Consider the following 26,367-nt stretch of genomic DNA (forward strand, 5'->3'; position numbering starts at 1 on the left):
GTTCTCAGCAACATGTACGCTAGTTCCATAATCATTCTATTCCCATTCTTTCATCTAACTGTCCATTTGGTCACATAAACAATTAGTAATGTGATGGCACAAATTTCCTTTTAGTTCTTAATTTTTAAAAAATGTTATGATTTTATTTTCAAATTTTGTTTAAATTTTTTTCCTGTGGAGTGTTTTTTCAACATATTTAAGCAAAGTTTGTGACAGCTGACCTGGCATCAAATGCTATACTTAGACATTCCTAAAGTTTATTTTAAATTAAGTTGAAACTAAAACTCTCATATTATTGAATACATTTCTAGAGATACATAATTAAGGAAATAATTCAAAATGGGATACAGTCTAGTGTTTATTTTATGTTATGGCAGGTACACTTGAATTTCAAAAATTTAAAACATATAAAAAGTGGTTAGGGACTAACATTTGTATCAACAATTGATAAATGTCTAAGATTGTTTATTATACAGCAGGGTACAATGGTAGTGCTAATGCCAGTAGGGCACCATGGAAGTTAGTCTAAAAATTATCACCAGGCTTTATACAAGCAACAACATATGCTGCTGTTTTAGAATTTCCGGACATAGTCTGCTTCTAATGCTAAGCAGTCCTTTAACATTTTTAATGTTATATAGTGTTACAGTATTTAGTTTGGCAAATGTTTCAAAATAAAGTAGAAATGTATTCATAACATCACAGAAATGCACATCCAGTTTTGTTTTCAATAAGAACCATAGGTACAGATCAGAACTCTTCCCTATATGAAATAATTTACACACAGATGAATGCTATAATATCACTATCTAAAATAATCACTAAATACAATTCTTTTTCAGAAATAAACAAGCAAAGGGTTTTTTCATTTTCAAATATCAAAAACATAGAGATAATGTATGCTTTCCAAACAATGATATTCTAAAATTATAGGAATAATTTTAGTGAATTCAGTGAAGGGAAAAGCTAAATCAACCAAGTATACTGTAGTACAACCATATTAAATGAAACCAATGATCAGAAAATACAATCGTAGGAAAGAAATTTATAATCCACAAAACTGCTTTTCAGGCCTCAAGGTAAAACAGTTCCACAGTTTACAGGTAAAACCAAAGCAACAAAAATGCGTGCTTGTCTTCAATAAGTAGATATTTTATGCGGAAGATGTAACACTTTGCTTGTAGACAGCGTGGTACGCATTTCTCAGCAAGACATAAGGAAAACAAGATTCCAAAAGATCCATTGTCAGGAATGGGGATTCCTGCACAATCTGAAAAGTTGCAAAAATTCATCAAAGAATTAAAGTTATTTATAATGGGAACATTTACTCATAGCCAGTAAATCATAATTTCTATAGTGTTCTTATTAGAAATTGATAGAAAATAATTTTCCTTTTACTTTAAAACCTAAAATATAAATGTGTCACAATGTTTTGCTAGCAAAATGTCTAAAATCACCACTTTTCAATGAAGTCTATTAATCAACAGGAATATATTGAGCACTTTCACATTTGCCCTCAATAGTACACTAGACATGCAAGACAATACAAACATATTCAAAATACGGTCCATATCATCAAGTCCCACTGGGTTCCCAAGACTAAGTAAAAAAGCCAAATAAACATAAGACCAGCTGTAATGAAGTGGAAAGCCAGGAGTTCAAAAGGGATGAAAGATTAATGTGGGCCAGAGTAATGAGGAAAGTCTACCTAGACAAAGAGTATAGCTATGGCGTATGCTAAATCATAAGACAGATACAGATCTCTGCAGGAAAAGGAAACTATTTCAAGTGAGGGAAGAGTCACATGGTAGAAACAAGCATAGCTGGTTTGGATGGTGAAGAGACAGCACTGACTAGGCATAGAGAATCCAAGAATGCAAATCTTTTATTTTGTTGTCTTCTGATACGGTTGCCATTTGGTAAAATACAAGTGATGTCAGTCTTTCCAACAATATTTAGAAAGAGTGAACTGAACAGAAGGGATCAAAAAGGTACTTCAGCTCTTACTGATATTTAATTACTAAATCCCAAGAAAAGACTATCAGGAATAACAGAAACTTTGTTGTTGTTAATAAAAAATAAAATGAGACTTACCATATCTAGCAGTAAATAAACAGATTCTCTATTTCTTGTTGTTGTTTTATCTGTCTCCTGGCCAATTTTCAGTAGACTGGAGGATGCAAGCTTAAAGTATACAGACATTTTCAGTAAGTTTTAATGTTCACAAGTTACTTGTTTATTTTCAGTATGCTTCAACTTATCATACAGCTACATATAAGATAATGGGCAAAATTCTAAGGCAGTCCAAACATCAGCTTAGAAAAAAAGAAGATCATATTGCAGAGCTCTAGGAGAGATCTGTTAAGGGAAAAAATGTCAAATGGCTCCTGGATTTTAATGCCTGCCTTCACCTGGTCCTCCTTCCAGAAAAAATAAATAAATAAAGAGAATTTATTCTGTTGTATCTGACAGTTATCATTTTTCTCATAAAATGTCATGAGTTCTGCTATTAGATTATACATACCGCCAGAAATTCTTTCAGTCGGTCTTCAATGCTTCCTTTGTGAATTGTAAACAAAGCTGCAGCGATCTGGTTGATGGCTTTAGCCAAGCAATGTATGTTGTTGCAGTGCCCTGAGAAAGTGCAAATAGGGTTTGTGGTTTTTGCGAGACCCCAAAATTTCAAATAATACATAAAAGGCAAGTCTTTAATGAATGACTTCACAATCTACATAGTGATTCAAAAGAGTTATTAAAAAGAGTTGGGACACAGCCTGCCTTGCTCTCCTTTCACTGTTATGAGGACTAGTGCTTTCAAAAATACTATAGCAAAAAAAAAAAAGCAACAAATGATTATGCCTGTGTTGAACAGGCATATTTTCAAAAAAATCCCTAAAAGAAATTATAGTTTTATATTCTCTCCAAAACCTAAAAAAGAAGTTCTTAGCTGCTTTACATTTTGGCAATCTTCAAAACAATCTTAAGAGTTGGATACTCCCTCACCATCCCCTGTCACACACAGTCAAGCACCCAAAGGTTCACACACACACATTTCATATATCAAGATATGGAAAGCTTAGAAAAAGAAAATCAACTACTCAAGGTTACAAAACTACTTAAGTGGCTAGTAAGTTAACCTACATTCTATCATAAATGAACCTTAATTACTGGAAGAGTATCTATTATATCAAAACTCCTGACTTTTTCATTGCCAAAATTATTTTAAACCACTATTACCTTCTATAGCCGGGCTATACTGAGACATCACATTACTAGCCAGTGTCGGCAAAGAAACTGCCACAAAGACCATAAGGAGGCAGGCAATTTTATATTCTTCTTCTGGACTTATGTTTTCTAAGAGAGAAAATTAAAAATAAAACCAAGGTACTTCTTTAAAATTACTTGAGTTAATAATTAAACCAGAAAAAGTAATTTTAATTTTTGTATAAAGTACATTACTGAGCTTCTACAGAACTAATCAGAACTGTTATAAGAAATATAGAACAGAAATAATATACATCATTGGTTATTATCACTACTCAAGCATATTTCAAGAACCTCTAACAAAAAGACAATTTTTTAAAAAATTGTAAGATTAGGGGCGCCTGGGTGGCTCAGTCAGTTTGCTTCTGACTTTGGCTTAGGTCATGATCTCACAGTCGGTGAGTTCGAGCCCCACATCAGGCTCTGTGCTGACAGCCTGGAGCCTGCTTCAGCTTCTGTGTCTCCCTCTCTCTGCCCCTCCCCTGCTCATGCTCTGTCTCTCTCTGTCTCAAAAATAAATTAAAAAACATTTAAAAAATTTAAAAAAAAAAATAAAAATTGTAAGATTATAGGGTTAAAACTGTGATTAGGATAAGTGGAATCCTAAAATTTCTTAATTTTTATTTATTATTTTAGAGAGAGACAGAGAGAGAGAGAGACCGCGCGTACGCACTAGCAGGAGACAGGGGTGTAGGGGAGGGGGAAGAATACCAAGCAGGTTCCACATTCAGCATGGAGCCCAACACGGGGCTGGATCCCACAACTCTGGGATCATGACTGAGCTGAAATCAAGAGGATGCTCAACTGACTGAGCCATCCAGACACCCCCTAAAATTTCTCAAGTGTAAACTGGTAAGTAATTTTTTTTCAAATGTTTATTTTGAAAGAGAGAGAGAGAGAGAGAGAGACAGACAGACAGACAGACAGACAAGCAGGGGGAGAGGCAGAGACAGAATCCCAAGCATTCTCCACACTCAGTGTGGAGTCCAGAGCCGGATGCAGAGCCTGATCTCACAAGCATGAGATGATGACCTGAGCCAAAATCAAGAGTCAGACACTTAACCAACTGAGCAACGCAGGCACCCCGAAAACTGATGTTACTGTATTAAAAAATTGTTTATTGTTGTTTAGAAAATTTATTATATCATAAATACTCTGTAATGTCATTTAAAAAATCCTTACTTTTTTTCTAGAATTGATATAAAAGTGATTTGAAGTTTACTATTACTATTTAAAAGACATAAATGTGGAAAGTGGAGATTTCCAACCTCTCCATTTTAGAAGACAGAAGGAACCAGTCATAAATAAAAATAACTAGCACCGCCCTAAGTCTTTTAAGACCTAATCCTTTCTAAAACATTTATTATAATGTGTACTAAAATTGCACGTTACCTAGGCACTTGAATCTGGTACCTGGGAAATTCTAGTTACCCTACTATTCATCCCACCACTTATACGTAAGAATTGAAAGGCCAGAATGTGTTTTTAAAATTTAGTTATGGGAGCACCTGGCTTAGTCGGTTAAGCATCTGACTTCGGTTCAGGTCATGATCTCACGGTTCGTGGGTTGAGCCCCACATCAGGCTCTGTGCTGACAGCTCGGAGCCTGGAGCCTGCTTTGGATTCTGTGTCTCCCTCTCTTTGGTCCTCCCTCTCTCTCTCTCCCTCTCTCCCTCTCTCTCTCTCTCTTTCAAAAATAAACATTAAAAAAACTTTTTAAAATTTAGTTATGAAAAATGTAACTGTGGCAAAATGAGTAATCGAGGCACTCATGTGACTATAAATTAACATATTGCATGAAGAATGAGACAAAAATCAATGTTAAATAAAAAAAGAACAGATGAACCCAGCCAAACATGCTAGGTACAAGAGGACAGGGATGGGCACTTAAGTATCAGAAACAGATAAAATGTTACTTACTTTGTAGAAAAATCTAGAAATATCTACAGCATTCTGGGTATTACATTTCAAAGAGCTGGACTTACAATCTTTTAAATGTTTAATACAATATAACAATGTACAGACTCTATGGTAAATAGCTCTAGTTCAATGAAAATAGGACACCCTTTTCCAGTTATCAACGTTTATTTATTTTTGGGACAGAGAGAGACAGAGCATGAATGGGGGAGGGGCAGAGAGAGAGGGAGACACAGAATCGGAAACAGGCTCCAGGCTCTGAGCCACCAGCTCAGAACCCGACGCGGGGCTCGAACTCACGGACCGCGAGATCGTGACCTGGCTGAAGTCGGACGCTTAACCGACTGTGCCACCCAGGCGCCCCTTTTTCCAGTTATCAATTATGCTACCTACTGGGCCATCTCCATTAGTATACAAATGTTGCTAGTTTCTTTCCTGAAAAGAATTCTTCTCTTGATTTTTTTAAAAAAATGTTTATTTTTGAGAGAGAGAGAGAGAAAATGCGAGCATGCATGCAAACGAGTGGAGTTGGGGCAGAGAGAGAAGGAGACACAGAATTCCAAACAGCACAGAGACCGATGCAGGGCTCAAACTCATGAACCACAAAGATCATGACCTGAGCTGAAATTAAGAGTTGGACGCTTAACCAACTGAGCCACCCAGGTACTCCAGCCCTTCTCTTGATTTTATTCCTTCCTCTAACTACTGTAATTTCATTTCTTTGCTCCCTTTTACAGTAAAGTTCTTGATAGAGTTGTTTTACACTGATTATTTCCTATTCCTTTTTCCAATTCGCTTGAAAGCCCTAACAGCCTTTTGCTCCAAAAATTCCACTGCTCTTGGCAACATTACCTAATGCCCATATTAATTCTACATAGTTGATCATTTCCTCTCCACTTTGCTGGAAGCTACTCTTTCCTAGTTTTTCTTCTCCTTCATCCATCCTTCTTTCTCAGTTTCTTTGTTGGTAGTTCCTCCTCTTCTCCTGGAGTTCTTAAAGTTGCAAGTGTCCCAGGGCTCAGACCCTGATCCTCCTCAGCTAACTGATCTCAGTAATCTCATCTAGTCTTATGGTTTAAATATCAACCTGTATGAGGACTATGTTCCAAACACCAAAAATAAATAAAAATAAAAATAAAAATAAATAAATAAATAATAAAATAAAATAAAATGCAAGTTTGACATTCAGCAGGCATTTGAGTAAATAAGTACCACATCTATATCTGTGTTGCCCTGATAATTTTAACTAAGACTAATATGTACTTACTAATGCATTTTACCTGATTTTTGTGAGGAGAGAGCTACCACCAAGGCAGGATCAATCTCACAAGGTAATCCAGCAGCTGATGATAACTCATATACATTCATTGCAACCTGATGAAATATGTAAGAATTACAGAGTAAGAAATCTCACTTTACTAAGAAAAGATAATACTGTTTAAATTAGAGTCTACCTACAACAACACTAGATTTCAAACCTTAGGTGAAACAGGAACAACAGCACAACTAACCTATAATGAACAACTGTTATTAGTTCATGATGTACTGCTTGTTAGAACTTCCTGTTGTTAAGGCCAAAGAAAATTTGTATACTTTCTATATAAAATGCCAACAAAATCAGCCTAACATTATTTTTTTTGGAAGTATGGATATAATGTATCAAGTCAAAAGATAAATAAATGAACAAAAGCAAATCAAAATCACTGAACTTATATTTACACTCATACTTATTTAATGAAAAACTGTGGTGGTTCAATGACTCATCATACCATAGCCATAAATATGTAAATTACTTACCATAATAGAATTTTTTTAAAATTTATTTTGAGAGAGAGAGAACGAGTGAGCAGGGGAGGGGCACAGAGAGGAGAGAGGGAATCCCAGGCAAGCTCTACACTGTCAGTGTAGAGCCCGACACAGGGCTCAAACTCAAAACTGTGAGATCATTTACCTGAGCCGAAATTAAGTGTCAGATGCTTAACTGATCGATGCACCCAGGAGCCCCCATAATAGATTTTTTTTTTTAAGTAAGCTCCATGCCCAACGTGGTCCCTGAACTCACGACCCAGAAATCAAGAGCTGCATGCTCTACCAACTGAGCCAGCCAGATGGCCCATCATAGATTTTTAAGGAGTAATGACTTAAAACCCCATAAAGGAATTTCTAATGACTAAAGTAATTCTTTTTGGTGTCACATATGGATTTCATGTATTTAGGATATATATATATATAACCACCTACATAACTGGTCACCTCTGACAGTGCTACAAAAAAATTCAGTATAAAATATGAAGTAAAACTGTGTATCTTAAAATAAATAGAAATTGCCATGGATTAAGTTCTAGGAAAACATTTTTTTTTTTGTGATCCACAAAAAAAATTACTCCACTCACTCTACACACAAAAAATAACTCAAAATGGATTATACACTTAAACATAAGAGCTAAAACCACAAAATTCTTAGAAGTAATATAGGTATAAATTTTTCAACTGTGGGTTAGGCAATGGTTTCTTAGGGAACCAAAAGCAGAGGTAATCAAAGAAAAAAAAAGACAAATTAGGCTTCATCAAAATTAAAAACTTTCGTGCTGCAGAAGATATTATTAAGAAAATGAAAAAAACAGCCCACAGAACAAGAGATTTGCAAAGCATGTATCTGTTACTGGACTTGTATCCAAACATATAATGAATTTTGTATCTCAGAATTAAAAAGGCAAACAATCCAAGTGAAAAAGTGAGCAAATGATATGAACAGATATTTTTCCAAAGAAGATACACAAACAGCCAATAAGTACATGAAAAGATGTTCAACATCCATCATTCCAGGAAAATGTTTAGCAAAACAAGGAGACACCATTTCATACACACTAGCATGGTTATAATTAAGAAGACAGACAGCAACAAGTATTGACAAGGATACAGAGAAAGTGAAACTTTCATACACTGCTGCTGGGAATGAAAAATGGCACAACCACTTTGAAAACAATTTGGCAGTTTCTCAAAAGGTTAAACATAGAGTTTCCATATGACCTAGCAATTCAATTCCTGGCATATACTTAAGAGAAAGGGAAGCATATGTCCACACAAAAACCTGTATATGGATAGTCACAGAAGTATTATTTATAATAGCCAAAAAGTGAAAACAACATAAATGACCATCAACTGATGAAAGGATAAATAAAATGTTGTATACCCATATAATGGAATATCATTCAGCAATTAGAAATGAAGTATTGATACATGCTACATCAATAAACCTTGAAAGCATTATGCTAAGTAAAAGCCAGTACCAAAAGACTACATATTGTATGATTTATATGAAGTGTCAAGAATAGGCAAACTTACAGAAACAGAAGGTAGATTAGTGGTTGCCTAAGGCTGGGACTAGGAACAATTAGGGAATTACTGCTAATGGGCATAAGGTTTCTTTCTGGAATGCTCTAAATTGGCTGTGGTGATAGTTACACAACTCTGTGACTATAAATAAAGCTATTAAAAATATGTATCAGTCGGTTAAGCATCCGACTTCGGCTCAGGTCATGATCTCGCAGTTTGTGAGTTTGAGCCCTGAGTCGGGCTCTGTGCTGACAGCTCGGAGCCTGGAGCCTGCTCCGGATTCTGTGTCTCCTTCTCTCTTTGCCACTCCCCCACTTGTACTCTGTCTCTATCAAAAATAAATGTAAAAAAAAATGTTTTTTAAATATGTATCTGGAGGACTGGTGGTTGCCAGAAGGGAGGGGGACTGGGCAGATGGGTGAAGGGAAGTAAGAGGTACAAACTTTCAGATATAAAATAAGTCACATGAATGAAAAGTACAGCATAGGGAATATAGTCAATAATGTTATAGTAACTTTGTATGGTGACAGACGGTAGCTATACTTATCAAGGCAAGCACTTCATAATGGGTATAAATGTTGAATCATTTCATTGTACATCTGAAACTAATGTATTGTATGACAACTATACTTCAATTAAAAATAGATTAACTTAAAAAAATACATGTTTGGTTTTTTTTTAAAATATGAAGTTCTATTGAAAGTTTGCTAAAAACTAAACATAATTATGTTGGTGCTAAGAGAATTAGATAGTTGCTCAGAATATTAATTAGTATTCTCATAATCCACACACCAGTGTATTCTCAAGGAAGGATTCTTTAATGTTTTAACTTTTTTTTCTACAGTTGTTTCCACTTAACAATTCTGCACTAATCATCATACATGGTTTTCAATTATAAAATCGTAGGAAATCATTGATCTCAAATGTTTATGCAAAGCACTGTGGGAGAAACAAAAATATAGAAAACACGGTCTTCAAAATGTTTACAACTTAGTATAAATTTAAAAGGAAAAGCACAATTATAATGCAAGGCAGAACTTATTTAACTCTACAATGGATAAACAAAAAGTTGTCTGATAATAATAAGAAAAAAGAAATCCTTTATTGCCTGGGGATCAAGGAATGTTTCTTAGAAGATGGCAACTCAATCACGCCTTAAAAGATAAGCAGGATTTCAAAAGGCAGAAACAGAAAAGGGCAAGATTTGCAGGTAGAATAAATGAGAGAATGACACAGACAGATGTGAGCATGCACATTGGGAAGAACTAGTTACCTCACAGGATACATATATGAAGAGAGGGGCAGAGGAAGAAAAGGAAAGGGAAGAGCACAGGACAAGGATGGACAAGCGATGAAAGATAAGCCTCAGAAAGTGAGAGGCTTCAATCTGAGAAGACTTGAGTGTCATAAAAAGACTTTAGCGTAACTTTTTCAGTCACTGCATTTCAAAATATGAAACAAAAAATAATCTTTCCAAGACACATGAAAGTTTAGAAAACATATACATGAGGTCACTTACTGGATGTGTAACTACTGGTTAATTAATGCTGGGAGTAAATAAGTGAGTTGGATTTCATGATCAAAAAATTTTCAAAACACAAATCATAAACTCACATGTGGTTACTAATCTTCTCCTATATGCATAAAAACAGGATATTAAAATTTTATTATACCCTATAATTGACATCCTTTTATAAGACTTTTTAAACATCAATTAAAAAAAAACAGATTGAACTTTACTTTATTTAAAACAAAACAACTCCTGGGGCGCCTGGGTGGCGCAGTCGGTTAAGTGTCAGACTTCAGCCAGGTCACGATCTCGCAGTCCGTGAGTTCTAGCCCCGCGTCAGGCTCTGGGCTGATGGCTCAGAGCCTGGAGCCTGTTTCCGATTCTGTGTCTCCCTCTCTCTCTGCCCCTCCCCTGTTCATGCTCTGTCTCTCTCTGTCCCAAAAATAAATTAAAAAAAAAAACGTTGAAAAAAAAAATAAATAAAACAAAACAACTCCTATCTCAATGGCTTGTTTTTCTTATTCTGCTAATAATGACCATGTATAAAAAGCTATAAGCTTAAGGAAAAAAGACCAATACCAACCCACTTTACATTGCTATAGGTGACCAAGGAAGATGAACTTTCAAAATGCCCACACAGCATTTTAGTGCTAAGCTCTCAAAGATGTATTTTCAAAGGCCAGCATGCTAATTAATCACTCTAAAACAGAAACTTTACAATTGTTTTGAGTTTATTAAATTTTATTTCATATGTAACTCATATTTCATTTTAGAAAATGTTAAAATCCAAATAGAAGTTTTATTACCTTCATATCAGTTTCTCTTGGAATGTGATCCTTGAAATCTTCAATTGAACTTACAAGAAAAGGAATGTGGTAAGATAAGACCTAGGCAGGACAACAAATAAAAATGTAGACTTATTTTTAAATGGCAAATCCTAAATTTATTAAATATTACCATTCAATTATTTCTAGTTTTCATAAAAATTATTTTACTTTTTCTATTTTCACATGATTTTCTAAAGTACTAAGACACGGAGAAATGAAATATGTTTGATGCCAAGCTGAGTAAAGCCAAAATGGAAAATGCTTCAATGAAGAGTGAAGTTGAAAATGTAGTAAAGTATCTAGGCAAACTATACCTCCCACCCCCAATTTCAATACCAAAATAAAAAATAAATTTAATAACCCTAATTTCTACATATTTGATTATATATAACTATGAAAACTGGAATTTTAAGTAAGTTTTAATTTCTGGGAAATTAACAGGGATTATTTGACTGGATATGTACTTATAATGGTTTCTTACATCTCTAAGTGCTTCTTGTGCCAATGACCGGAAGGACAAAATTACACCAATTATTGTCATCCTCTTCAAGACACTGTCAACAGCTAAATTGGAAGAAAGGAGAGGAGAAGAACAGGAATTAGAGTGTTTCTTAACTTTGGAGAAAACTTTTAGTTATAAAATTCCCATGATAAAAGGCACAATAGCAATTTGATTAGAGTAAGTGATTAAAGAGGCAAAGGTACTGAAAGCTGATATTAAAACTAAGGAAATTATAGTTTACTTCATATGGAGTACACACTATTCTTTAAAATGATTTAGATAGTTCACCAGAATCTTGAAATGATCACATAAGCAGCCACCCAGATAATCCTCTCAGAAATGGTAGAAGTAGGAGGGTGGAGAGAGAGACTCGGGGAGAAAGAGTAAGTTGACAGAGTGGACAGGAGTTAAATGCCCAGAGGTCCCAGAACATGGAGATGATAAATTCTTAAATTGTTGAGGTGTGGAGAGCCAAGAAACAAAAAAATGACTACTGAGATCACAAGCAGTTTTGGTAAGACCAGGGTGCTAAAGACTATAAACAGATTTGATAATTTACATTTCGTTAGAAAGCATTATTCTGAAAATTATTATTATATATTCAGTATTAAAACTTAACAAACTCAAGGCAATTAGAACTGGAAGGATCAATACTTTCATATTTTAAAAAGCCAACAAACATTTACTGAATTATTCCTGATATATAAGGCATAATACTGTATAATAAGAACACAAATATAAACAGAATAATAATCTAGACATTAAGTAACAGTCTAAATGGACTGCCAAGAAAACTAAGAAAAGATGATCCTATTTATGAGATAAAAGATATACAGTTGACCCTTGAGCAACACAGGTTTGAACTGTGCAGATCCACTTACATGTGGATTTTTTTCCACAGGTAAATGAAGTACAGTACTATAAATTTATTTTCTCTTACGATTTTAGTAACATTTTTTTCCTCTTGCTTACTTTATTGTAAGAATATAGTATATAATACATATACCATATAAAATATGTTAATCAACTGTTTATCAGTCTTCTGGTCAACAGTAGGCTATTCGTCGTTAAATTTGGGGGGAGTCAAAATTTCTATGCAGATTTCTGACTACGGGGGGGTGGGGGCAATGCCCTTAAACCCCATGTTGTTCAGAGTCAACAGTATATTGGGGCGCCTGGGTGGCGCAGTCGGTTAAGCGTCCGACTTCAGCTCAGGTCACGATCTCGCGGTCCGTGAGTTTGAGCCCCGCGTCGGGCTCTGGGCTGATGGCTCAGAGCCTGGAGCCTGTTTCCGATTCTGTGTCTCCCTCTCTCTCTGCCCCTCCCCCGTTCATGCTCTGTCTCTCTCTGTCCCAAAAATAAATAAACGTTGAAAAAAAAATTAAAAAAAAAAAAACAGTATATAATATATATATATATACACACACACACATACATACATATATGTTATATATACATACATATATATACACACACACACACATATATATACACATATATTTGATAACATATTTCTAGAAAAACATATAGAAAACTGTTAACTATAGTTGCCTTTGAGGAGTAGGATTGCAGAGAACTGTTTTGACTTTCTACGTCTTGTGTGGATTGTTTAAAACTTGACCATAGCATCTTTATTAAAACATACTAACAGCCATAACAGAAGCCAAAACGTGGTGAGAATTAAAACAGTAGTGTTAATAAAATGAGGTGAGGCACAAATATGTTATACAATCCACATGAGCAGGAACTAGTCTAATCAATCAGTATTTTTAATCTTTCTCTAACACTCAGTGGAGTGAAACTCAGACTAGAAGATGTTTAATGACACGGTTATTCAAGAAAGAAGACTAGGAAATTGTTACGAGCCAGAAAAGGAGAGAAGAAAAAGGGTGAAAGGAACTATTTAAGAAAATATCACCCAAGATGATCATAAAAGAACATTAAGAAAACAAAAGCATTCCACATCAGCAAACAACAAACAAAGGGAATCCAGAAAAAGGAAAGGCAGAGATATATCAGAAAATAAGTAGTGTGGTATAATCATATATTTTCCAAGTGATGATACCCAGAACTTAATCAAATAATTTTGCCAAAACTATATCCCACAACCTCCCCTTGAACAATAATGACACATTAAAAGTTCTGAGGGGCGCCTGAGTGGCTCAGTTGGTTAAGCATCCGACTTTGGCTCAGTCATGATCTCGCTGTTCGTGTGTTCAAGCCCTGCACCAGCCCTGCACCTGCTGAAAGCTCAGAGTCTGGAGACTGCTTCGGATCTGCCCCTCCCCCTCACACTCTATCTCTCTCTCTCCCTCTCTCAAAAATAAACATTAAAAAAATTTTTTTTCAAGTTCTGAGAAACTTCATGGTAAGAAATGTGTTTAACTTATTGTTAATGAATTATTTGCCATACCTTTTTAACCACTGGCACTTCCTCTTAGCCTCCATAATTTATTAATATCTTGCTATGCTTTGAATGTTTAAGTCTCCACAAAATTCATATATTAAAATCTTAAGCCCAAAAAGCTGATGGTATTAGGAGGTGTGCCCTTTTGAAGGTACTCAAGCCATGAGGGTGGAACTCTCAATAATTTGATTACTGCCTTCAGTAAGAGAGGCTTCAGAGAGAACCTTATCCCTTTCAGTTATGTGAAAATACAATGACAAGTCTGTGACGCTTAAGAGGGGCCTCACCCAACCATGCCAGCAGCATGAATTTGGACTTCCAGACTCCAGAACCGTAAGAAACAAATTTGTTGCATACAAACTACCCAATCTTTGATATTTTATTGTAGCGGCCCAAACAGGCTAAGGCATATCCCAAGACTAAGAGCAGAGGCTATGTGGATCTCAGGCCAGGCAAGAAAAAGCAGTGGGGAAAATAACGTTTCTAGAAAGAATGTCTGGATAGGAGGTTGATCTAAATAATGGCTTTCTAATGCCATGCTAAGGAGTTTGAGACTATGCTCCAGCAAGGAAAGGTTAGTAGTTCAGGTTTGTTTGTTTGTTTTTTAATATAAAGAGTGATAGGAAAAGAAACCTTTAGAAATATGACTCTAAATGTGGAATATGGGTTAGAAAGGGAAGACTGGATTCATTAGGAAGCCACAACTGTAGTTCACAAAATAATGACAGAGCCTTAAATGGGAACCAAGGGAATAAAAGGAATAGATTCAGGCATCACATTTAAGAGGTGGAGTCTGAAGGAGTTAAAAGCTCAAATCTATGGCAGGTAACATAAAATAGTTAAGTAGAATGGGGAAAGAATAATGAGAGGAAGGAACTGGAGAAAAAAAATTCTAAAGGGGGCAACTGCTTATTAGCTCCAGCCAATCACTGCCATGTGGGGAAATATGTCCTCGGATTCAGGAAGGAAGCCAGAAGTTTGGATATTTATGCAAAAATCTTTCATTTTTAAAATAATGATCAAAGAGACTGTGTTTTGTTTTGTTTTTTAATTTAATGCAGGATAGAGCCAAGCAAATTCTATCCTTGGGCCAAACATGACCCACCAATTTGCAGACTCTAATCTGGAAGATACAGCTACTGGATGTGGAATGTGATGACAAGAAGAGTCAGAGAGCATACCCAAATTTCCCTGTGAGAATCACTGGCTGAATGGCATGGGAGGTAATAAAATGGCAATAAAAGTGTATCAGGCTTTCTCCCCACCCACTTATACCTCCCATGAGGGGAATATCCTTCCTATTCCAGAGATGTTGCCAAGTACCTGTGGGTCATATAGCTATAGATATCTAACCGTGTTTCTCAAACTTCAGTGCGAATCAGAATCACTTGTTGGGTCCCAGCAAATTGATTTAGTAGGTCTGGGGTGGAACGCCAACAATTTACATTCTTAACAAACTCCGGTCCATGGACCACACCCTTGTCAAACTAGCACTTGGTATTAAATGCCTGGAGCTCCAGAGAGAGAATCAAGGCTAGAGATGAATATTTAAAGACACACTGATACATAAGACTGGATACATTTTCCCAATAGGAGTGTAAAATGGTGGCTTGCAAAAGGTAAGAGACAAAAGTATTGGCAAATGAAGAAAATGAAGTTTCAATAAAAAGGAGAGCAAAAGAGGTAATACTACAGAGAAATCAAGTAGAATAAGAAAAAGGACCAGATTTTGAAAATGGATAGTCACTAATGACCTGTTCCAGAAAGGTTTCAGGAAAGTAACCACATTATGATGTACAAGAGTAAATAGAAAATTTGGAAGACAAAGGAGCAAATTCAAGCTAGTAAAATTTAGCAACGTGAAGAATGGTAGGGATGAATAAGAGGCAAGCTTAACAAAAAACAATAACAAGTGTTATTTTACAAGGTATTTTCCTACCCCCTGGCTTCCAGGGGGTAGGAGGTTTTTCTGGGATCAGGGAAACTGCTTGCAATAAGTGTAGCAAAGTCGGAGTATGACAGCACAGAGGAGAATGCAATTAAAATCACTAAACTTTATAGTCCAGAATGGATAAGGAAGTAAAACCAGGAAGTGGCTGATTAGAAAATAGAGAGAGGTCAAAGTTTCAATAAGCCAGGACAAAAAATTTAATAGGGGCAAAGGAGTGAGGAGTGGGAAAGCCATAAGACAGGACTATGATCTGAGAGTAGAGTTTCAAATTCAAGATTTTACCAGTACAGCAATTTCAGGTGATAAAAACATTCAAAGTACTGCTAAAGTAAAGGTCTTTGGAGGCAACTTGTAGGTTTGCAGATGGTGGCAAAGTCAGGGCAAAATTAGGAAATAAAGATTTATAATAAGAAAGTCAATAAAGTGATTAACCTAGCCCCTTGAGACACACTGTGAGAAAACAGAGAGACATTAAATTTGCTCAAGTCACATAGCTAGAAAGTCCTAAAACTGAAGATTAATTCCAGATTACCACCCAATTCAAAGCTACTTTTAATAAATTATACTGCTTTTTAAAGGTATTAAAAGAATGTGGTTGTCAGCTATGAAAGTCAAACTGCTACAAAAGTACATCAACTTCTGGATATAGGGTAAAGGAAGCACAAAGATAGGGATCTAAGACAAAAGAATTTTGGAAAATAGTTCAACTGAAAGAAGAGCTTTCTCTACTCCACTAAATAAGCCATTCGCAAGCAGATCTTTTCTTTTTTCAAATCCCCAAAAAGATTTAATAAATTCTATTTAAAGGCAAATTTGACATACATGGGTCATTAAGACTGAGCAATTTAGATTTTGGCCAATTCCATTAAGTCATGAATCACCACTACCATATACAAAAATTCAAGTAAATAAAATCTACATAAAGGATTATGAATTTTACTTTGAAAATTTGCAAACTGTTTGGAGTTTTAACAATTTCATTTTGTTTCGATTCTACAAACAAGAGAGTTAAAGTTAACAGTAAACAGGCACTGAACATTGGAGTGGATTAAATGCTTCTAACCAGATGATATTGTCAAAACATTATTTACTAGTAAAAAGTTAAGTAGTTAGGCTGGTTGGGCGATCTACTATTAAAAAACGGGAGAAACACACAATAAATAATTAAGAATAAAGAAAACAAGACTAGAAAATGTAAGTACATAGTAAAACAATGAACAAAAAAGATCAGGTAGAGATTTAAAAATAATTTCCTACTAAGTATTTATTCACACTCTACCTCCCTCTAATACTACCAACTCAGTACTTTCATTTTTAGCTTTTTAATTTCATTTTTTAAGTACCATACAGTAAACCTGACCTTCTTTCCTTCTTTTGGTATATAGCTCTAGGAAAAAAAATTTAATGTATAGATTTGTGTAACCACCTCGCCACTGTGGTAACAGTTTCATCACCCCAAAAAACTTCCTTGTTTGCTTTTCCCAGTTCTGGCAACAACTGACATGCTCTACAAGGCAACATATCATATAGTTTAATTTTATACTGATTTTTATTAAATAAGCTTACATTTTTTTTAGCATTTTTGAAGACAGCCTAATAAAGTAATTCTCTAAATCATTTTACACTTTTATAAAGTTTTATATAGCTGCCTAACATTCAAAAGAAGATTATCATGGGGTGCCTGGGTAGCTCAGTTGGTTAAGTGTCCGACTTTGGCTCAGATCGTGATCTCACAGTGTGCTGAGGCTGAGCCCTGCATCAGGCTCTGTGCTAATAATAAGCTCAGAGCCTGGAGCCTGCTTTGGATTCTGTCTGTCTGTCTGTCTGTCTCTCTCTCTCTCTCTGCCCCTACCCCACTCACACTCTGTCTCTCTCTCAAAAATAAAAATTAAAAAATTAAATAAAATAAATTAAATTAAATTAATAAATAAAATTAAAGAAGATTATTGGGGCACCTGGGTGACTCAATCAGTTGAACATCGGAATTCAGCTCTGAACCCTGTGTTGGCCTCTTATGCTGACAGCTCAGAGCCTGGAGCCTGCTTTGGATTCTGTGTGTCTCTCTCTCTGCCCCTCCCCTGCTTGTCCGTGCTCTCTCTCTCTCAAAAACAAACATTTTTAAAAAAATTTTTTTTTTTAACATTTATTTATTTTTGAGACACAGAGAGACAGAGCATGAACAGGGGAGGGGCAGAGAGAGAGGGAGACACAGAATCTGAAACAGGCTCCAGGCTCTGAGCTGTCAGCAAAGAGCCCGACGCGGGGCTCGAACTCACGGACCGCGAGATCGTGACCTGGCTGAAGTCGGACGCTTAACCGACTGCGCCACCCAGGCGCCCCTCAAAAACAAACATTTTTAAAAAATTTAAAAAGTAAATAAAATTATCAAAGGAGAAGTATTATGTAAAATACATGCATGGCTTTAATTTTCCTCAGGACGATTTTTTATTTGGGAGAATAAACTCTGGTTTTCTCAAAAACAAAGAATATTTTATTTGGTATTTGATTAATTTTCTACTGTTGGAATGGCCTTTATTTTTTCAAGCTTATTTATTTATTTTGAGAGAAAGCAAGCAAGCAGGGAGGGGCAGAGAGAGGGGGAGGGAAGACAGAGAATCCCAAGCAGGCTCTGCACTGTTAGCACAGAGCCGGATACAGGGTTCAAAGTCACAAACCATGAGATTATGACCTGAGCTGAGAACAAGAGTTGAACATTTAATTGACAGAGCCAACCCAGGCACCCTGGAAAGGCTTTTAAATGAATCATAAAGTATGACTTTAGAATAATTTTTAATTATAAGTTCAAGTACAAAGCAAATGAAAATAAATTCAAGTGGATCTAAAAGTTACCTGTCTAAATATACTTTAATATATATTTAAGATTCACTGTTGTTTCACAACATACGTCCCACAAAAAATCAATGTCAAGAAGACATTAAAAACATTTTTTTTTTCAGTTGTAGGGCTCAGGTTTTCATGCAATGAATACTAGTTAGCAATAAAAAGAAACAGATTACTGATTCACTTAACATAGCTGGGTAAATCTCAAAAACATATTGAATGAAAAAAGGCAGACACAACAGTATATGCAGTGTGATTCCATTTATATGGAGTTCTAGAACAGGCAAATTTAATCTATAGTGATAGAAATCAGATTAGTTTTTGTCTGGGTTTGGGGATGGTGAGAAACTGACTACAAAGGGAGAGGGAACTTTCTGAGGTGATGGAAGTGCTCTGTGTCTTGACTGTGGTAAAGGTTACTTGGATGTATACATTTGTCAAAATCCATCAAACTGCTCATTTACATGCAAAGATTTCATTGTATGTAAACTACGCCACAATAAAGTTGATTTTTAGAAAGTTAACTCAAAAGTTAATTCTCCTTTAGTCTAAATTAACATAGACTTACTTTGTATTAAATGAGTTTATAACTAATCGATAATATTCGCTAAATATTTGATCATGGGACTAAGAGTATGGTAAAAAAAACCAAAAAACCAACTGTGACATACATAAGTCATGTACTTAAAATATCCTCTGACTGCAAGAATTTTCTGGTTCTCTTCATAAGCTAAGGAGTGCTTATATTTATGTTTGAATAAAGGCTTAATTCAAGGTCTTAATACTTACAGAAAGTATCATGAGTTACTCACATGATAATCTTTTAAAGAGTGCAGCCATCTGATCTGGTTTGTCAAAGCTGGTCCTCATTTGTGTTAGCACATCAACATTCTCTACCACAAGTTTCTAAAACAAAAAAAAAAAAGTAAGAAAGATTCTAGCTTAGGCATAGACCTCCTTGCATTAATGAGACAAGAGCATGTTTGAAATCACAATCCAGCAAGTAGGAAATACAATTCATGAAATCCAGATGCTCTATGCTATATATTTTTGTTGTTGGTTTAAAAAAAGAATCTTAAAATTATTTATATAGGATTAATGTTTTTATTCCGTTTGAAATTCAAGAAGGGAGGATGGTTCAAGAAAAAGCAATAAAGATAAACAAGAGGATAAAGGATTATCTAATGCTTAGGCACAGAACAGCATCAATAATAAAAAACAGACACTGAAGTGGATATAGAGAGCAATAAATTCCAACTAAAAAAAAACCCCAAAAAACAAAAAACAAAAAACTTGCTAAAGTTAAAGGCAGCCAAGGACAGCCTACAGTTCACCACTAGATGTATACAATCAGAGGGAGAGTAATTTCTGGGTATGTACCACTTCATGGGGATTATTAATAGACCAAGGTTTCCCACACAAATTATAAAATGGAAGTGTTAAAACTCTCTACCTTCTTTCAGAGACCACTGAGAAAAAGGAAGAGAAGAGAATGGAGGAATAAAAATAAGGGAAGGGAGTACAGACAGCTATTAAAGAAAGCATAACTCTTTAAAGAAGGTTTGTCTTAAAAGGTGTTTTGGAAAAGTAATTTAGTTTAGAAATTATAATTAAATATAGTCAATTGGATTCTGTAAGAGATAATGGCTTTATGTATGTGGAAAGTCTGGATGTAATATTTAAATATCCAGGGATGAAGCCTGGGCATATTTCAAAGTACATACAAATCCAAGCTTCATCCTTGGATATTTCAATTCAGCAGGCCTGGCTGCAAAGATTTAACAGCAAGCGTATTGTTAAAGTGCCGTGAGGGTTTGTCAAAGGCTGATGATAACTGATTCAAGGGGAATATGAAAACCTATACAGAATGTTTATAAAAATCATTTTTCCTAATCTAGTATGAATTTTGTTTACGTTACTTGATATCACAGGCATACCTAGGAGATATTGCAGATTTGGTTCCGGACCACTATAATTAAGCAAATACCACAATGAAGCAAGTCAAATAACTTTTTGGCGTCCCAGTGGATACAAAAAGTTATGTTGACACTACACTGTAGTCTATAAAGTGTGCAACAGCATTATATCTAAAAAAACAATGTCCATACTTTAATTAAAAAATATTTTACTGTTAGGATGGCTCAGTTGGTTGAGCATTGAACTTCGGCTCAGGTCATGATCTCACAGTTTGTGGGTTTAAGCCCTATGTCAGGCTCTGGCTGACAGCTCAGAGCCTGGAGACTGCTTCAGATTCTTTGTCTCCCTCTCTCTCTTCCCCTCCCCCACTCACACACTGTCTCTTAAAAATAAACATTAGGGGCGCTTGGGTGGCGCAGTCGGTTAAGCGTCCGACTTCAGCCAGGTCACGATCTTGCGGTCCGTGAGTTCGAGCCCCGCATCGGGCTCTGGGCTGATGGCGCAGAGCCTGGAGCCTGTTTCCAATTCTGTGTCTCCCTCTCTCTCTGCCCCTCCCCCGTTCATGCTCTGTCTCTCTCTGTCCCAAAAATAAATAAACGTTGAAAAAAAAAAATTTAAAAAAATAAAATAAAATAAAATAAAATAAACATTAAAAAATATTTTATTACTAAAAGTGCTAACCATCATCTGAGCCTTCAGTGAGTTGTAATCACAAATCATTTTAACAAATATAGTAATAATGAAAAAGCTTGAAATATTGGGAGAATTACCAAAATGTGATACAAACATGAGCAAATGCTGTTGGAAAAATGATGCCAATATATTTGACACAAGGTTGGCCACAAACCTACAACTTATAAAATTGCAGTATCTGCAAAGTGCAATAAAACGAGGTATTCCTGTACTTCAGATTATTTCTCTTTATGTTCCCATCTGTAGTCATATTTGTTTGCTAAACTGAATTTCTACAATCTCTGATGAAAATGCCTACTCTTTCTGGGGCTAATCCAATACCTGTTCCATGCTCAAACTTGGTTCAATCAATACACAAAGTATATGCTCAACCCTGAAAGTCTTCCTGCACTCTGAACATAATACCACATATCACTGAATCATACACCACTGAATTTTAAGTGCACCATTATCTTATGGGCCGTTAAGGAAAAAAAAAAAAAAAACAACCTTCACTAATTAAATTGACACAGTGTTTCTAATATACAACTTTAAGACATCTATAATTTCAGAAATACTAATATGGAATAACTGTGTTTTAGAATCAATAAATTACGGTATATGGTTTTTTAAGTTTATTTAGAGAGAAAGAGTGCAAGTGCATGGGGGGCAGGGAAGAAGGGCAGAAAGAGGAGAGACAGTAGTATATGTTTAATAGTAAAGACACTGTAATCACTTTTAAGCTCCTGTACCCGGCAATTTACAAATAACCCCATTTACCTATCCACATGAGAGGTGACATTCTAATTTCAACTGAAGAAACTAAGGCTTGGAGAAATTAAATAATCTGTCCAAAGTTAGAGAGTTACTAAACAGTGGATTATGCAATCTAAATTCAGGTATGTCTGATTTAAAAATCCATGATCTCAATCCCTAAAGAAATGGCTCCCAATTTTTTGTATGTATCAGAACAATCTAGAGGACTTATTAATTAAAATATACATTGCTGGGTCTTAGTCCCACAACAGATTTTGACTGGCTCAGTTGGAGGAGAGTGCGACTCTTGATCTTAGGGTTGAGGTTCAAGCCCCATGTTGGGTATGGAGCTTACATAAATAAAACTTAAAAAAACAACAACTGTGCATTGTTAACAAGTTCCAAGGTAATGCTGCTGCTGCTACAAGGACCATACTTTAAGAACCATTACCCCAAAGTGGTTTGCACATTATTCCCCCCCCACAAAAAAAAAAAAAAATTAATGATGTCTCTACTTAAAAAGTTTATACATTTTTAAATGTTTTTCTTTTCTCCCTCAATTGCATCCTGAAAGAGAGCTCTCTACACACTTAAAGCCATTGATTAATACCATTGGCAAATGAGCTGCAAGCTGGAAGTAACATCAGTGAATACAAATCAAATGAAACATATCAAGAGTACTAAAAATAAACTCGGTTTTCAGTTAATAAGAGAGTGTTAAATTCTTGGCACAATACATATTTAAATTTCCTACTTCATTTGAAAAAAAAAAAGTCTTCCATGAAGAACTGGAGGAACTGATCTATAAAATGCCAAAAACGATTCTTTTGGCAGGATTACAAGGAGATATTGACTCAATGGGCACACCACCAAATGAAACACTCCAAGAATTTTAATAGGAAAGAAGACTGGCTGTTTTCTTCTTCAGAGAGCAATGAACATATTTTACCATGAATATGCATGCACAGTGCTATGTCTGACACACAATTTATTCACGACCATTAAATATAAAGCAGCTCTCCTTTTTTTCACTGACAAATTTACTCTTTGAAATAAAAGGGTCCTCAAGACGCAGTATAGAAGGCAAGTTGATGCATGCTTTTTAGGACCCAAGCAGGGCTCAGAAGTTGTAGGCAGTGACATAGAAAGACTTAAACCTAAACAAGAGGGTTATTACATGTCTGTATAGGGGACTGTTGCACATCCAACCTCTCACCATCTTAAGAAGTGATGCCAACAAGGACAACTCTAAATTCAGGAGCAAAAGTTGGTGGTGGGGGTGGAGGGTGTAGCAGGAGAGAAAATGACCTGAGACAGCCAACTAGAGTACTGAATCTCCTATTCCACACTCCAATGATCTCCAACAGACTTCCACTCTCCAGCTAGAGGTTACGGTTTTTGAAAAACAGTTTGTAAGAATTACTTGAAACTTTTCTCCAAAGAATATTTGTTATCTTCTGCCAAGTACTTTGGGGCACAACTCATCCAGGACCATCTTAATCCATATTTAAGACTATATATTCCTTGAACAAAGAGAGTAACACCAAAAGGGCTGGAGAACCTGGGAGGGGCAGATCATATCCAGTTCACAACTGCCCTTGGTAGGCTAATTTAGACCATCTTTTCTCCAAAAGACAACTTAAAAAGTTGGAGAGCTATATAAAGAAAGAGTCTTCTTTCAAAGAAGCTAAAAAGATAAGTAAGCTACAATCAAGGAGAAAGTGGGAACTCAGAGACATAAGCCTAGCACTGGAAGGCTTATATAATAACCCTTTGAGGTATCTGTATAAAGACAGTGGAGGGGAATTTAAGCAGATTTCCCACTCTCCATTGCAGGTAGGCTCTGGGTTTTATTACAGACCCCCTTGCTCCACAAGACCACAAAAACTGTGTCTTAATCTTACAAATGTTGCTTCTTGATTAGCAAACGTCTTCAGGTCAAAAGTGGCTTCCAGTGCTAGGCTTGTGTCTGACTTCCCACTTTCTCCTCGATTTTAACCTACCTTTTTTTTTAGCTTCTTTGAAAGAAGAATCTTTCTTTATATAGCTCTCTAACTTTTTAAGTTGTCTTTTGGAGGAAAAAAAATGGTCTAAATAACCTAGCCTACCAATACTTGAAGCGAAACACTAAATGTTATTTCTTCTTGTAATTTCATAAATTAGGTCATTCTAAGGGCAGTAACTTTATAGGACACTAAAAAATGCAAAACAATTATAATCACCACTGGCAGACTGACTACTTTTGGAGATTGATCTCAATGTGAGAGAATAATATACAACACACTGAACTTGTCTATATGAAACATCATTATATTATGATCATAAGATTTCTTATGTAATAAAATACAAGAATACACATGGAAGTATGCCTCAGTACACAGAGGCCAGAAATAAAGTCATAAATAACACCTTCTCTAGTTCTTAATAATATACAAGTAGCTGAAATCCGGGATATTTGGACTATGTATGTATCTTTGTTAAAAGGGATCTCTTAGAAAATCATTGTAAAGTACTGTGCAATTCCAGAAAACTGAATCATTAGGACTAGCTTTGTTGTTGTTGTTGTTTTTATTTATTTATTTTTTTTGAGAGACAGAGACAGAGCACAAGTGGGGTAGGGGCAGAGAGAGAATTGAGACACGGAATCCAAAGCAGGCTCCAGGCTCTGAGCTGTCAGCACAGAGGCTGATGCAGGGCTCAAACTCACAAACTGTGAGATCATGACCTGAACTGAAGTCGGACGCTTAACTGACTGAGCCACCCAGGTGCCCCAGAACGAGCTTTGTTTTGAAGAAATTTCAATGGTAAAGGCACAATGCTAGAAATGTAAACCTTTCATATTTATGGTTGACCATCTGAAGGAGTCTTTTGAAAAATAGTTAATCAAATCAGGATTTAAACTTGAGAAGTAAAAAGGTAAAAATAGGAAGTCCCTAAATACCAAAACATAATCATGTGATTGTTAAAAAGTCTTCCTACAAATACAACCTCCTATCATTAATAAAATATACAAGTTTTTATGAAGATAAATAAAAAGTCAGGCCAAGTAAGAGAACTCACATAGAAGATTTCTAAAATGCTAAAATCAAGGAAAGACTATATGCCTACAAATTGGACAACCTGGAAGAAATGGATAAATGCCTAAAAACATATAAACTACCAAAACTGAAACAGGAAAAAATAGAAAACCTGAAAAGAAACTGCACCACCAAAAAAAAAAAACAAACAAACAAACAAACAAACAAACAAACAAACAAAAAAAACCTCCCACAAAATAAAGTCCAGGGACAGATGGCTTCACAGGCAAATTCTACCAAACATTTAAGGAAGAGTTAATACCTATTCTTCTCAAACTATTCCAAAAAACAGACAAGGAAGGAAAACTTCCAAATGCATTCTGTAAGCCAGCACTCTGATACCAAAACCAGATAAAGATTCCACTAAAAAAGAAAACTACAGGCTAACATCCCTAATGAAAATGGACATAAAAATTCTCAATAAAATACTAGCAAACCGAATCCAACAATACATTAAAAGAATCATTCACCATGATCACGTGGGATTTACTCCTGGGTTACAAGCGTGGTTCAATATTCATAAATGAATGTGATACACCACATTAATAAAAGAAAGGATAAGAACTATATGATCCTTTCAATAGATGCAGAAAAAGCATCTGACAAAGTACCACATCCACCACTCATAACAAAAACCCTCAGTAAAGTAGGGATAGAGGGAATATACTTCAACACAATAAAGACCATATACAAAAACCCCACAGCTAATGTCATCCTCAATGGGGAAAAACTGAGAGCTTTTCCTCTGCGGTCAGGTGCAAGATAAGAATGTCTACTCCCACTACTGTTAATTAACATAGTACTGTAGGTCTGAGCCATAACAATCAGACAACAAAAAGGCATCCAAATGAGCAAGGAAGAAGTAACACCTTCACTATTTGCAGACAATATGATACTCTATATAGAAAACCCAAAAGACTGCACAGAAAAAGTGCTAGAACTGATACACAAATTCAGTAAACTGACAGGATACAAAATCAAAGTACAGAAATCTGTTGCATTTCTATACACCAATAATGAAGCAACAGAAAGAGGAATTAATGAATCAATGGCATTTACAATTGCACCAAAAACAGTAAGATACCTAGGAATAAACCTAAAGAGCTGTACTCTGAAAACTATAAAACACTGATGAAAGAAACTGAAGACACAAAGAAACAGAAAGACATTCCATGCTCATGAACAAATAGTTAAAATGTCTATACTACCCAAAGCAATCTACACATTTAACACAATCCCTATCAAAATATACCAGCATTTCAGAGCTAGAACAAACAATCCTAAAATTTGTATGGAACCACAAAAGACCCGAATAGCCAAAGCAACCTTGAAAAAGAAAAGCAAAGCTAAGGCATCACAATTCCAGACTTCAAGTTATATCATAGAGCTG

At 35.5% G+C, this 26,367-nt stretch overlaps 1 protein-coding gene across 6 annotated transcripts in view; it reads right to left on the reverse strand.

The window, feature by feature from the left end:
- Window positions 1–340: 340 nt before the first annotated feature.
- Window positions 341–26,367, reverse strand: part of NCKAP1 (NCK associated protein 1) — a 111,325-nt gene continuing 85,298 nt past the window's right edge. For all 6 annotated transcript variants that reach the window (XM_043577231.1, XM_043577229.1, XM_043577233.1 and 3 more), the window contains 8 exons: window positions 19,368–19,461; window positions 11,336–11,418; window positions 10,834–10,914; window positions 6,462–6,555; window positions 3,238–3,354; window positions 2,525–2,634; window positions 2,095–2,184; window positions 341–1,270 (listed from right to left, as the gene is read on the reverse strand). In XM_043577231.1, coding sequence (XP_043433166.1) covers window positions 1,154–1,270; window positions 2,095–2,184; window positions 2,525–2,634; window positions 3,238–3,354; window positions 6,462–6,555; window positions 10,834–10,914; window positions 11,336–11,418; window positions 19,368–19,461 — 786 coding nt within the window. In that variant the 3' untranslated portion in view covers window positions 341–1,153. The remainder of the gene's footprint in view (window positions 1,271–2,094; window positions 2,185–2,524; window positions 2,635–3,237; window positions 3,355–6,461; window positions 6,556–10,833; window positions 10,915–11,335; window positions 11,419–19,367; window positions 19,462–26,367) is intronic.

This window comes from Prionailurus bengalensis, chromosome C1 (genome assembly GCF_016509475.1).
Source record: "Prionailurus bengalensis isolate Pbe53 chromosome C1, Fcat_Pben_1.1_paternal_pri, whole genome shotgun sequence".
Lineage (NCBI taxonomy): Eukaryota > Metazoa > Chordata > Mammalia > Carnivora > Felidae > Prionailurus > Prionailurus bengalensis.